Consider the following 12,708-nt stretch of genomic DNA (forward strand, 5'->3'; position numbering starts at 1 on the left):
GAATGGGTGTAAACTGCTCCATTATATCTCCAGCACCACTGGGACCCACAATGTCGGAATCAAAACCATGGAAGGTGGAACCAGAGCCTATGCGAGTGGGAGGCGCAGGCTCGGACAGTAGTGCAATGGCTGTAAACTGCTGCATTACACCAGCAGCACCACTGGGACCCACAACATTGGAATCAAGACCATGGAAGGTAGAACCAGAACCTATGCAAGGGGTTGAAACTCTGATTCCCCTTAATGGGGGCTCATAAACATTAATTGGAAGCTCTCCTCTGTAGACATTTCAGTCATCGCCGCCGCCGCCATCATCAGTCTGGATCGTCCGCATCTGGTTGTCCTGGTTCTTGTTCAGTATCTTCAGGATCCTCAGGGTTGGTAGCAGCAGCATCATCATCATGTTCTGCAAAATACATCAGAACAGTCAAATGTTTAACAGCAAGGAAGGGGGCCGAATGGGTGGCATGAGTACTCTCGCACATAGCAGGCCAGGCAGCAGGTTGATTTGAAGGGCCATGGTGCATTTTCAGTACTTGTCCTCTTCCTCGCGTGCGGGCCCAGCTTTTGATGTACTGATTGCTTTTCTCCATGTACGACTCATCATAGCAGCTACCCTCTGTTCCAAGGGTGTCAGTGGATGCAGATTGGGCGTGTTGCTTCCCTTTTGTTGTGGGCCAATTTCTTCTGCAAAGAGTAAAATATAACTTTTTACAGTGTGTCTTTCTGCAGGGTGGGACATACCGATAGTCACATTACAATTACGATTACATTAAAAATGGAAAATATTACTTACACTAACTACTTGACCAATGTCATGCCATTTCTTTTTACACTGGCTTCCAGATCTCATGGTATGCACCACTGCGCAGTAATCTTCTGCAACTTGGTTCCAGCGTTTCTTCATTTCTTTAGTGGCACTTTTATGCGACCTCTGTTCTGGTATCTAGCTCCTGCCATCTCTGCTCAATGACGTTGACTAATATCTCCACTTCCTCATGCAAGAAATTCTTTGTTCTTGGTGGACGTTGTTCCATTGCTGCATTGAATTGACACACTTATTTTTCAAAACACAGTCCTTAATTTGCATGCACTAATGCAGCACCTGTTCTGGAAGTTTAGCAGTGAAAAGCAGCACTCTCTGATTTCAACAGGTGATTTATTCAACAGTGCTGCTAAAAACACTCCAGACACACACCAACAAAATTCAATCCCAAGCCTTTCCAGGGGTCCACGAGACAAATCAACACTTTTCTTTAAGTCCCTTTAAAAATGGCCGAGTGCTGCTGGCACGATGTTGCTGCATTTAACTTGACCCCCCCACCCCTCCACTTGCAGAATCGGCGCGACTCTGTGGTTCCGCCCACCCCCTTCCACCCCCCGCTGCGCTGTGTGCACCGCGCCGAGCTCCCAGGGACCAGCAAGGAGCCGGAGAATTGAGGTATTTTTCTGTCGCACTTTTAGGTGCGAAAAACGGGCGTCCAGGAACGGCGCAGCCCGAAACTTGACCCCTATATCTCATTTGATGTATTGTTTAGTTTAAGGAAGTTAGGCTTCCTACATTAAGTAAGTTGAATGGGAGCAGGAAGTTACAAAGGGACATTGAGTGGGGCAAAACTATGCAGTTGGAGTTCAAGGTGGGGGGTGTGAGGTCATTCACTGTGGATCTTAGCCAGGCAAACACAGGTACAAAAAGTAGTCACAAAGGCTAATGGAGTTAGCCAACACTTTAAATCTGTATCTTTTAGTTACCAACCTTTCATGCCACTGGAAACAGTGTGTCCTTATTTACTAAATGTAGTGAACAATTTCTTTTTACAGTGAAAATAACAGACTTCAGGAAGGCTTAGACAGACAGACACCTGTGAGATGGGCAGACACATGGCAAATGAAACTTAACGCAGAGAAGTGTGAAGTGATGCATTGTCATAGGAAGAATGAGGAGAGGCAATATGAACTAAATGGTACAATTTTAAAGGGGGTGCAAGGACACCCAGGGTGTCTAGACAAATCTTAGGTGGCAGGATAAGTTGAGAAGGCTGTTTTTAAAAACAAAAAGTACGGAATCCTTGGCTTTATTGACAAAGGAATAGAATACAAAAGCAAGGAAGTTATACGAAACCTTCATAAAACACTTTCGTCCTCAGCTGGAGTACTGTGTTCGCACTTTTTAAGAAGGATGTCAAGTCTTTGGAGAGTCTGCAGAAGAGATTTACTAGAATGACACTAGGGATGAGGGACTTCAGTTATGTGGAGAAGCGGGGGTTTTCTCTTTAAAGCAGCGAAGATTAAGTGGTGATTTGATAGAAGTGTTCAAAATCATAAGTGGTTTTGCTATAGTAAATAAGGAGAGAAGCTATCCAATGGCATAAACGTCGGTAATCCGATAATACAGTTTTAAGGTGATTGGCAAAAGAACCAGAGGTGATGTGAGGAAACTTTTTTTTAATACAGCAAATTGTTATCTGGAAAACAAAGCCTGAAAGGATAGTGGAAGCAGATTCAATAATAACATTCAAAAGGGAATTCGATAAATACTTGAAGGGAAAAAAATTACAGGGCTATGGGAAGAGTGGGGGAGTGAAATTTAATTGGACAGCTCAACCAAAGAGCTGGCACAGCTACGATGGGCAAATGGCATCCTTCTGTGCTGTAACATTCTGGGATCTAATCCAACAGTCTTGATGGGGTGAATGACCTACCCCAGTTCCAATATACTGGCATTGGAGAAAATCCAACCATGAGTTACCAGGATGTTGCCTAGAATGAAAGGATATGGTTATGATGGCACCTCGGTTATATTTGCTGAAGGTGAATCAATTGACGTGTTTGAAGGGAGATAGATACTTAATTGGGAAACAAGGGATATAGAGAGAGGGCAAGATTAGACTCATCTGAACTGCCATGGCTAACAAAATGGTGGCCTATTCTTTTTCCAAACTTTATTTTGCCACATATTGCTGAGCATACCAAGAACATCTCTGCTTCAACCCATTATCTGCTTTGTTAGCTGTCCAGTGCTCCTGGAAAGTACATATGCTGTTGCGGACTGCATGGAAGTTAATTAATTTTTGCATTAGTTGTACTCTAACATTTTATAACAGTATGGGCATTGGAGGCCAATTTAACATTGCACTTCAGTTTCTGTAGAATAAATATAAAATTAAAATGCTCTTTCGGAATCTAATTATTGCTGAAATAGTGAAGTACTGAGATTATGGTTTGTGGCTGGTTAATGTAATTGTACTGAATTGTATTTTTTTTTCAGATAGATCCTGCTACTGCATATTTCTGATCTTAACCAGCACCTCTGGAAATAATCCTATAAACGTAATCTTCTTAACATTAATGAGTTGGAAGTGTGAAATGGCTCAGATTCAGGTTCATAACTCATCCTCCAGTCTATCGCAGCCTCTATCGCAGCCTCTTATGGGTAGCACTGTTGGTCAGAGCATTCCTTCTGGTATTGGTCCTCTGCCATCAGAAAGTGCAAGTAGGCCCGTTCAAAGCTCAGCTTTACCCTCCGTGTCTGCCACTTCCACCACCGCAGCTGCAGGTATGTATGGTTGAACAATAGAGAAAATGTTTTGTGAATTACTGATAAGAATTCTTGTCTGCTGTTTTTTGACATTTTTTAGGGTAGGGGTGATGAACAAGATATTGTTTGCTCTTGTGAGGAATTGTTTGTATTAAATATCTAGATGGGAGCTATTCAAAACCCAACTAAATGTTATTTGAATGAGTAGTTATCATTCACATAAGGTGTTTCTGAAACAATTTAGCATTTTAATCTTTACATTGCAGCCCCTCTCATAATTTATTGAATTGTATTCCACTCTTTCAGCCGCTTAATAGACTGCATTAATGGTGTAGCACACGTTTTTCATTTATGGAATGTGAGCATCGCTGGCGAGGCCAGTATTTATTGCCCATCCATAGTTGCACTTGAGAAGGTGGTGGTGAGCCATAATATTCTATACTATACACTATGCACTCGATTTGCCACATTTCTGACTTTGCAGGAGTGTTGCTGGATAGGACCAGCCACTTCCCCAAGTTCCTTGGGTTGCTTATATTTGCCTCCCAATAGAATGCTAGGATACGATCCTCTGTCCACTTTCTTCACTGTAAATCCTTGGTTTTCCAGATCAAGTTTTGGAAAATTCTTTGTAAAGGCTGTTGCAGTTTATCTCAGATGCTATAGGAAATTCACTTTTGATCTTGTAAGCATTGTTCCTCTGGAAAGGCTAATGCACTAACCAATGGAGCACATAACTGACATAGCTATCTCACTGCTGAGTAAGCACATAAACAACTTTGATATCTTGTATGGTGAAGTCATGTTTGTTACATATATTTATAATGCTTAAATGGGTAGAAATCTTGTTTATCTAGTTGTACAACAGTGGTGAGCTAAGCATGAATTTTAGGTTTCTTAAACTTTAGGCATTCGATTTGTACACTGTCTTAACACTGTCAAACACAGAATCTCCTTGGGCATCTCTTGCACAGTCTACTTTCTTGGTTCCACTCTGACTTGTCTTGTAACTGTTATATTTCCTTAAGAAGTTTCTCCCTTCTATGCTTGCTTGGTTGTCATAATTGTTCCCTCCCATCCTCCATGATTGCTATCCGTTGGTGACATCATCTGAAAACATAGAATTTGTTTCAAGGGTATGGTAGCATAGTGGAAATGTTACTGGATTAGTAATCCATAGATCCAGAGACAGGAGTTTAAATCCTGTCACAGCAGCTGGGGAATTTAAATTTAATTAAATAAATCTGGAATAAAAAGATAGTATCAGTAATGAACTACCAGACTATTGTAAAAACCCATCAGGACTAATATCCTTTTTAGAGAAGGAAATCTGCTATTTTTACCCGGTCTGGCCTAGTTGTGACTCCAGACCCAGAGCAATGTGGTTGACTCTTAACTGCCCTCTGAAATGCCACTATTCAAGAACACTGCCACCTTCTCGAGGGAAATTAAGGATGGGCAATAAATGCTGGCCTTGAATTAAAAAAAAAAAACAGAGCTATTTTTCAGCTCTTCCTCTTCCACTGACCCCAGCGCTGTTGCCAATGTCTAACTGACGTTAAGCAAAACTGAAGTTGCTACCTTCAGATTCTGCAAACGTTCATGTGCCACCATGAAGACCAGGAGTATGGAACCTGCTTAACACTAAGCTCAACTTCCTTTCTTCATCCAACTTGCCACCAAGACTGCTTTCTTTCACCTCTGTAACATAGCTATTCCTCACACCTTTTCCTCTTCTGCAGCTGAAATCTTTAATCACCCTTGTATTTACTTAAGTCTAGATTTCTCCAATGATCTCCTTGCTGACCTCTTCCAAGCAGAGTTCATCTAAAATGTTGTAGCCTGTGCTAAGGCTCAGCTAATTCTGTTCTCTCCACCATTGCTCCGGTGCTTTTGAAATGTCTGTTGGGGTGCTGTAGAAATGTATTGAATTAAAATAACTTTGGTTGATACAATTTGTTGTTAATGTAGAATATATGCAAAATTAATTTTAGGGTCACTTGTGTTTGAGGTAAAATCTGAATGAAATGTGACTGAAGTAGGATTTTTTTGGTCTGTCTTATAGTTTTAAGCAGGGCAATTGACAGCAATCAGCAAGGTCATCCAAAACTCTGCTGCCCTTGTCCTAACTTGCAATAAGTCCCGTCGCCTCTGCTCGCTGACTGACCTACATTGGCTCCTGGTTAACCAACGCCTCGATTTAAAAAAAAAAAAATTTTATTTAAAAAAAAAAATCATCCTTGTTTTCAAATCCCTCCATGGCCCTGCCTCCTCCCTATCTCTAATTTCCTACAGCTCCCAAACCCTGCAATATCTGCTTTCCTCTAATTCTGGCCTCGTGAGCATCCCCTGTTTCAGTTGCTCCACCATTAGTGGCTGTGTCTTCAGCTGTGTTGGCCCTAGCCTCTGGAATTCCTTTCCTAAACCTCTCCGCTGCTCTACATTTCTTTCCTCCTTTAAAACTGTCCTTAAAGCCTACCTCTAACCAGCTTTTGGCCATCTGCCTTAATATCTCCTTGTATGCCTCCATGACAAATTTTGTTTTCTAGCGTTCCTATGAAACACCATGGGATGTTTTACTCAGATAACGGCGCTATATGAATATGGAGTAACTATTTGTACTAAGTCTCCCTTCTGCGCATGCGTCTTCCAACGCATGCGCATAAGCGAGAATTGGGACAAATATCACCGACTCCGCCCCCCCCGCCCCAGCACAATTCCTACTACCCCTTTTCTGTGCATGCGTCCAACACCACTGACCAACCAAAAGCATCCGTCAAGCCTCCTGCAACGCCCCAAGTGGGGAGCAAGCTTTGGGGGGGTGACTGTTGCTGGCTGGGGAGGTAATGCTGCACATGCTTGTACAGCCCTGCTGCATAATATCTTGGCTTTCTTTGTACTACTGCACTCATTTTACAGATGAAACAAAAGTGGTTGAAGCGATCTGACTGTGTATTTGTTTGTCTGAGTCCGATGACTAAAAAATTGCTGTGTATTCTCCAATAAGCATTTTATTGTCATCAGGGTTAATTAGTAAATGTAGGCTATGCTCACCTAAATATAGCTGAAATTCAAGTGCAAGTTTCATTCCGTTCATAAGAAACTTAATCTATTTGTGGAAACTTGTTACCCATATATTTTATCTGTCTGTCTGTGAGGGGCAGGTGCTGCTGACTTATAACAGTGTGCTAAATCTTAATGGGCGATTCATCCTATTCCAACCATTTCTCTGATTAGTTGAACCAGAGCAGTACTGGCTGTCGTTGTCAAAATTGGTGACAAAAGTATATAATCCACGTGCCTAAATGGTGCTCTTAACAGACAGTTATTTGGAGCCCGACCTGCAAGAGACCATCAGCGGCAGGTCGGGCCATAAAAGTAGTGGCAACCATGGGCAGCGTGGTGGCGTACCACTATAAGGTACAGCGTGAGCTGATGCAGGAGGGCAGCGGCAGCAAAGAGTGATGTCACCAAGGTCCAGGTCGGTGATTGAAACATGAGGAGGTACAGCAGGAGCGGAGAGGTCGGAGTGAAGGAGCGGCGAGAGATTGTAGAGGGACATGATCGGGGCCAGGAGAGGCGCAAGTTCGGGGCCAGAAGAGGTGTGGGCGATGTGTGTGCACTAGGCCTGTGCAGCAAAGCTGATCTCCAGTCGTCTCGGTTAACCCTTGCCACTGGACCAAGACCTGGCTCTGTCAAGCCCATATGGTGGCTGGTGTGCAATGGCCACCACACGTTAAACAAATCCACGCACAGGCATCCTCCACTCTTCAATATGCAGTTCAGGACCTGGAATATTGGTTCCTTCATTGAAACACCTGTGAACTCCTTCTTTGGCATGGAAGCAAGTAATCCTCGTTTCGAGGGACTGCCTATGATAATGATTTGGGGATTCAAACATTATTCCAGTGAAAACCATAACCTTTTGATAAGGTGTTAACTATTTATCTTGAGTTAATCAGGAAATATCAGCATGTGTCTTAAATTCATTACCTCATGAAGTTCTTATTGGTGAAATTAATCAGTACTGGCAATCATGGCTGGTTGTTGGTAATATTTGGTTGCGACACAGAAATAAATGTGTTGGTTGATGCAACATAATTTATTTTTCAGTTCCTTCAAACATGGCAAACCCCAAAGAGAAAACCCCTATGTGTCTTGTGAATGAGTTAGCCCGTTTCAACAAGATTCAGCCAGAATACAAACTTTTAAATGAACTTGGTCCAGCTCATGCCAAGGTAAGTAGAAAACATTAATTGATATTTCTTTCCTTGTGCTTTGATTGGAGTCCAATACCCAAGTTTTGAATAGGTTATTTCAAATTGATGTGTGTGTTCTGCAACTTTTAAGTTGAAAGTGCTGGAATTTCTACGGAGATTTTGGGGTAAGAGCAATGCAAAGGCTTTGTGGCAACGATGCCCTAAATTTAGTTTTGGTTCAGTTGCTCATTTATTTTATCCAAGTATCAGTTCAGTCTGGATATTAGGGCATGTTGTAGAGTGCGCTTTTCTTTTAAATCTCCCTAATAACTTAATGTAACTTGGGACCTTGGGAGATGTACTTACAAAGTTTTAAGTATTTAGTACATGTTCTCGAGTATCTAAATGAACCTGTACATTCTCATTACTAGGTGAGGTTGAATGAAATGTAGATTTGCAGTACAGTGACCTTGGTGTTGGCGAGAGAACCAATTTTTCTTAAGTAGAGGTAGGTTATTAATTTCTATGCGCACACTAATGTTTGCCACAATTGCAGTTGGTGATGTAGAAGTGACTGGCTAGACGGCTTTTCGCTACAAAAGTGAAATTTTAAAATATCTCCTGTCTACATGCGAGTTGAAGTTTCCAATTGGTTTAGGAATTTGGACCATTACACACCATAGACTTTCATTTGGACTCCAAACGAGCATGTCGCAGACTTTGCCAAACTGCAACTTTCCCTTCTCAGAATTTGCATTGCTCTTGGAACCACAGTTGCTTATATTATAAGCATATGACAGTGACCTCAGTAAGTTAGAACTTAATGGGCCTAAAATGGTTGGAGTTCCCCTCCACTGCCAGAGCTGTGAGGGGGTGAGACTTATCTGTCAGCTCGAACGTTAATCCTGCCCTAAATTCTTGGAATGGGTCATTGGCATAGTGTTAGGTGCCTGTGCCATTTATATTGCTTCCATTTGGAATGGCCCATTTCAGCTCTGTCTGGAGGAGGGGTGGGCCATTTTTTTCAAAGCCAGTCTAAGCTTTTTTATAAAAAATGTAGATTGAGTTTTCCACTTTCCCATCAGCAATTGATTGCTCAGCGGAGGAGGGAGGAGGGAGGAGGGAGGAGGGAGGAGGGAGGAGGGAGGAGGGAGGAGGGAGGAGGGAGGAGGGAGGAGGGAGGAGGGAGGAGGGAGGAGGGAGGAGGGAGGAGGGAGGAGGGAGGAGGGAGGACCCTGTACAGCAAATATAGCTGGGCGGGAGGCCCGAATCTCCATTCCCAACCATGGCTATATTGGGAGGACTACGGACTACACCTTTTAATACGAAACTTGAAAGCTTGATGCAGGTTTTAATTCTCAACTGATGCATCTGCTAGGTCAATCTGAAATTCCAAACCATAAGAAAATTTAAAATGTTCCTATATTATGTACTTTGAAACATCACTTTCTGGGTGGGTACCAAAGGCAGAATAATGATTGCTTGGGAGATGTTCATGTGCAATACTGTTCTGTGCTCTGGCTATAAGGGGAGAGAAGAATAAAGCTAACAATATACATTCAGTTACATAAAAGGAGTACTAATGTTCTATCACGGCATGGTGGGGAATTTGCACTCAGCTGAGCAGGCCAAGAGGTGCCTCCTTTCAGTTCCTGATGTTCCCTGTCTAGTGATTCCTGCTGAAAAGTGCATATACAGTTGTCAGTTGAGGGCTATGATGGTCTGTGGTTGAATTGCCAGCTGACGCTCGCTATCTAGATTTATGTGAAGAATTGCCAAATGGGTATGATCTTGAAGGCATCTGTCTCCCATTATTCAGCAAGATTCCTTGGTTTCTGGAAAGGAAGGGAGAAAAAGGAGAGATATTAAGAAGGAATATTTTTTATTTGAATTGCAAGAAATCAGTTTATGCCATGTTAAATAATGTAATCTGACCTTGGCATGAGCCTACTTCAATCAGTACACAGCATCTATCTGTCTTGTATGTCAGAAGTGGCATTTATTAAATATTGTAAAGCATATTGTACCTGAACGCCATAATGGCTTTTTGATAAAGTTGGTGAGCAATATCTGAAAGATAAACTTAGACATTCTAATACTTACAGCACTATTCCTTATAGAAATAACATAGCAGTTTTGAATTTTTCAAATATCTATATCTGCACCCATAGTATAATTATTTTAAGTGCAGTTGGGGAGGTTTAGTGGTAATGTTTAACTGATTTAATTTTAGTATACAACCTAAATGCAGTCTATACGCTAAATGGAAATTAAAGTTAAATCCTAGAATGGTTTGCACTGAACTTTGACGTCTTGTAAATTTTGCCTTTAGGTTTTTACAGTGCAGCTGACACTTGGCGACCAGCACTGGGAAGCTGAAGGAAGCAGCATTAAAAAGGCTCAGCATGCAGCAGCCGCAAAGGCCTTAGTGGAAACCAGTCTCCCAAAACCACCGCCTCGTCCCCCACGTAATGATTCAAAAAATCCTGGTAAAAATTAGTTTTAGTAGAACAGTCACTCAAAGAAGCAACTTTGATCACTGTTTGTCAAACTCTGACAAAAGTAAAGGTTAAAACCATCAGTAGAGTGGCATCTGAAAATACAAGGTCAAAAGTAAAAGTACAGGGACTTGTTTTTTTTTTAAAAAGTAAAATAGTGAGCTTCATTTGGTGGATTATTTTCACTGTTCTTGCTAGTTCACATAACTATGCAATTCCTAAGTTAGCTATTGTACAATGTATGCACAATTTTGAACTTTGGAATGACATAAAATTAAACAAATTTTATTTGTGTTTTTAGACAGTGTTACTCCAACGGTAGAGCTGAATGCCTTGTGTATGAAAATGGGAAAGAAACCGACCTACAGACCAATTGATCCTTATCCTGGGTTAAGGCCAAGCTACAATATGCTGAGAAACAATGCTTATCCTCAAAGGTATTTATTTTATCACCGGGCTATATTTTGTTCTACTCTGTCTATCACAGCTATGATAATTTATCCATTCTTAGCTACTTGTATAATATAGTGCATTTCACTTTTTTTTGAAGAGGTTTTGGAAAGAAAGAGAAGCAGCTGTGGATTTATTACATCATTGGAATGTTTAGTCTATACGATGTCTTTTAAATTATATACTACTCTGCTACCAGAAGAGCGCTCTCTAGATATTCCACAGATTCCGCCACAGTTCTTGTTCAGTTTCTTCATGTTTCAGTGCCTCCTTGGTTCTGAAGAAGTGGTGATGGATTTGAAACATAGAAAATAGGTGCAGGAGTGGGCCATTCTGCCCTTTTGAACCTGCACCACCATTCAATATGATCATGGCTGATCATTCACCTCAGTTCCCCTTTCCTGCTTTCTCTCCATACCCCTTGATCCCTTTAGCCGTCAGGGCCATATCCAACTCCCTCTTGAGTATATCTAACAAACTGGCTTCAACAACTGTCCGCGGTAGAGAATTCCACAGGCTAACAATTCTGAGTGAAGAAGTTTCTCCTCATCTCGGTCCTAAATGGCTTACCCTTTATCCTTACACTGTGACCCCTAGTTCTGGACTTCCCCAACATCGGGAACATTCTTCCTGCATTTAACCTGTTCAGTCCCGTCAGAATTTTATGTTTCTGAGATCCCCTGTCATTCATCTAAACTCCAGTGAATACAGGCCCAGTCGATCCAGTCTCCTCATGTCAGTCCTGTCATCCCAGGAATCAGTCTGGTGAATCTTCGTTGCACTCCCTCAATAGCAAGAACGTCCTTCAGATTAGGAGACCAAAACTGAACACACTATTCCAGGTGAGGCCTCACCAAGGCCCTGTACTACTGCATTAAGACCTCCCTGCTCAAATCCCTGAGCTATGAAGGCCAGCATGCCATTTGCTGCCTTCACTGCCTGCTATACCTGCATGCCAACTTTCAATGACTGATGTACCATGACACCCAGGTCTCGTTGCTAATCTGTCACCATTCAGATAATATTATGCCTCCATATTTTTGCCACCAAAGTGGATAACCTCACATTTATCCACATTATACTGCATCTGCCATGCATTTGCCCACTCACCTAACCTGTCCAAGTCACCCTGCAGCCTCTTAGCATCCTCCTCACAGCTCACACTGCCACCCAGCTTAGTGTCATCTGAAAACTTGGAGATATTGCACTCAATTCCTTCATCTAAATCATTGATGTATATTATAAATAGCTGGGGTCCCAGCACTGAGCACTGTGGCACCCCACTACTCACTGCCTGCCATTCTGAGAAGGACCCATTAATCCCAACTCTCTGCTTTCTGGCTGCCAACCAGTTCTCTATCCACGTCAATACATTACCCCGCAATACCATATGTTTTAATTTTGCACACCAATCTCTTGTGTGGGACCTTGTCAAAAGCCTTTTGAAAGTCCAAATACACCACACCTACTGGTTCTCCTTTGTTCACTCTACTAGTTACATCCTCAAAAAATTCTAGAAGATTTGTCAAGCATGATTTCTCTTTCATAAATCCTTGTTGATTTGGACCGATTCTGTCACTGCTTTCCAAATGTGCTGCTATTTCATCTTTAATAATTGATAACAACATGTTCCCCACTACTGATGTCAGGCTAACCGGTCTATAATTCCCTATTTGCTCTCCCTCCTTTTTTTTTTTTAAAAGTGATGTTACATTAGCTACCCTCCTGTCCATAGGAACTGATCCAGAGTCGATAGACTGTTGCAAAATGATCACAAATGCATCCACTATTTCTAGGGCTACTTCCTTAAGTACTCTGGGATGCAGACTATCAGGCCCTGGGGATTTATTGGCCTTCAATCCCATCAATTTCCCTGACACAATTTCCTGATTAATCAGGATTTCCTTCAGTTCCTCCTTCTCGGTAGACTCTCGGTTCCCTAGTATTTCCGGAAGGTTTTTGTGTCTTCCTTCGTGAAGGCAGAACCAAAGTATTTGTTCAATTGGTTTGCCATTTCTTTGTT

General features: G+C 41.9%; 1 protein-coding gene across 7 annotated transcripts in view; it reads left to right on the forward strand.

Annotated features, from left to right (window-relative positions):
- stau1 (staufen double-stranded RNA binding protein 1) overlaps positions 1 to 12,708 on the forward strand; it is a 49,087-nt gene that overhangs the window by 8,135 nt on the left and 28,244 nt on the right. For 6 of the 7 annotated variants that reach the window (XM_070896117.1, XM_070896118.1, XM_070896123.1 and 3 more), the window contains exons 2-5: positions 3,269 to 3,556; positions 7,652 to 7,776; positions 10,070 to 10,226; positions 10,537 to 10,672. In XM_070896117.1, the coding sequence (XP_070752218.1) occupies positions 3,349 to 3,556; positions 7,652 to 7,776; positions 10,070 to 10,226; positions 10,537 to 10,672 (626 nt within the window). In that variant the 5' untranslated portion in view covers positions 3,269 to 3,348. The remainder of the gene's footprint in view (positions 1 to 3,268; positions 3,557 to 7,651; positions 7,777 to 10,069; positions 10,227 to 10,536; positions 10,673 to 12,708) is intronic. The other variant, XM_070896120.1, reaches the window with a different exon arrangement.

Source organism: Pristiophorus japonicus, chromosome 12 (genome assembly GCF_044704955.1).
Source record: "Pristiophorus japonicus isolate sPriJap1 chromosome 12, sPriJap1.hap1, whole genome shotgun sequence".
Classification (NCBI taxonomy): domain Eukaryota; kingdom Metazoa; phylum Chordata; class Chondrichthyes; family Pristiophoridae; genus Pristiophorus; species Pristiophorus japonicus.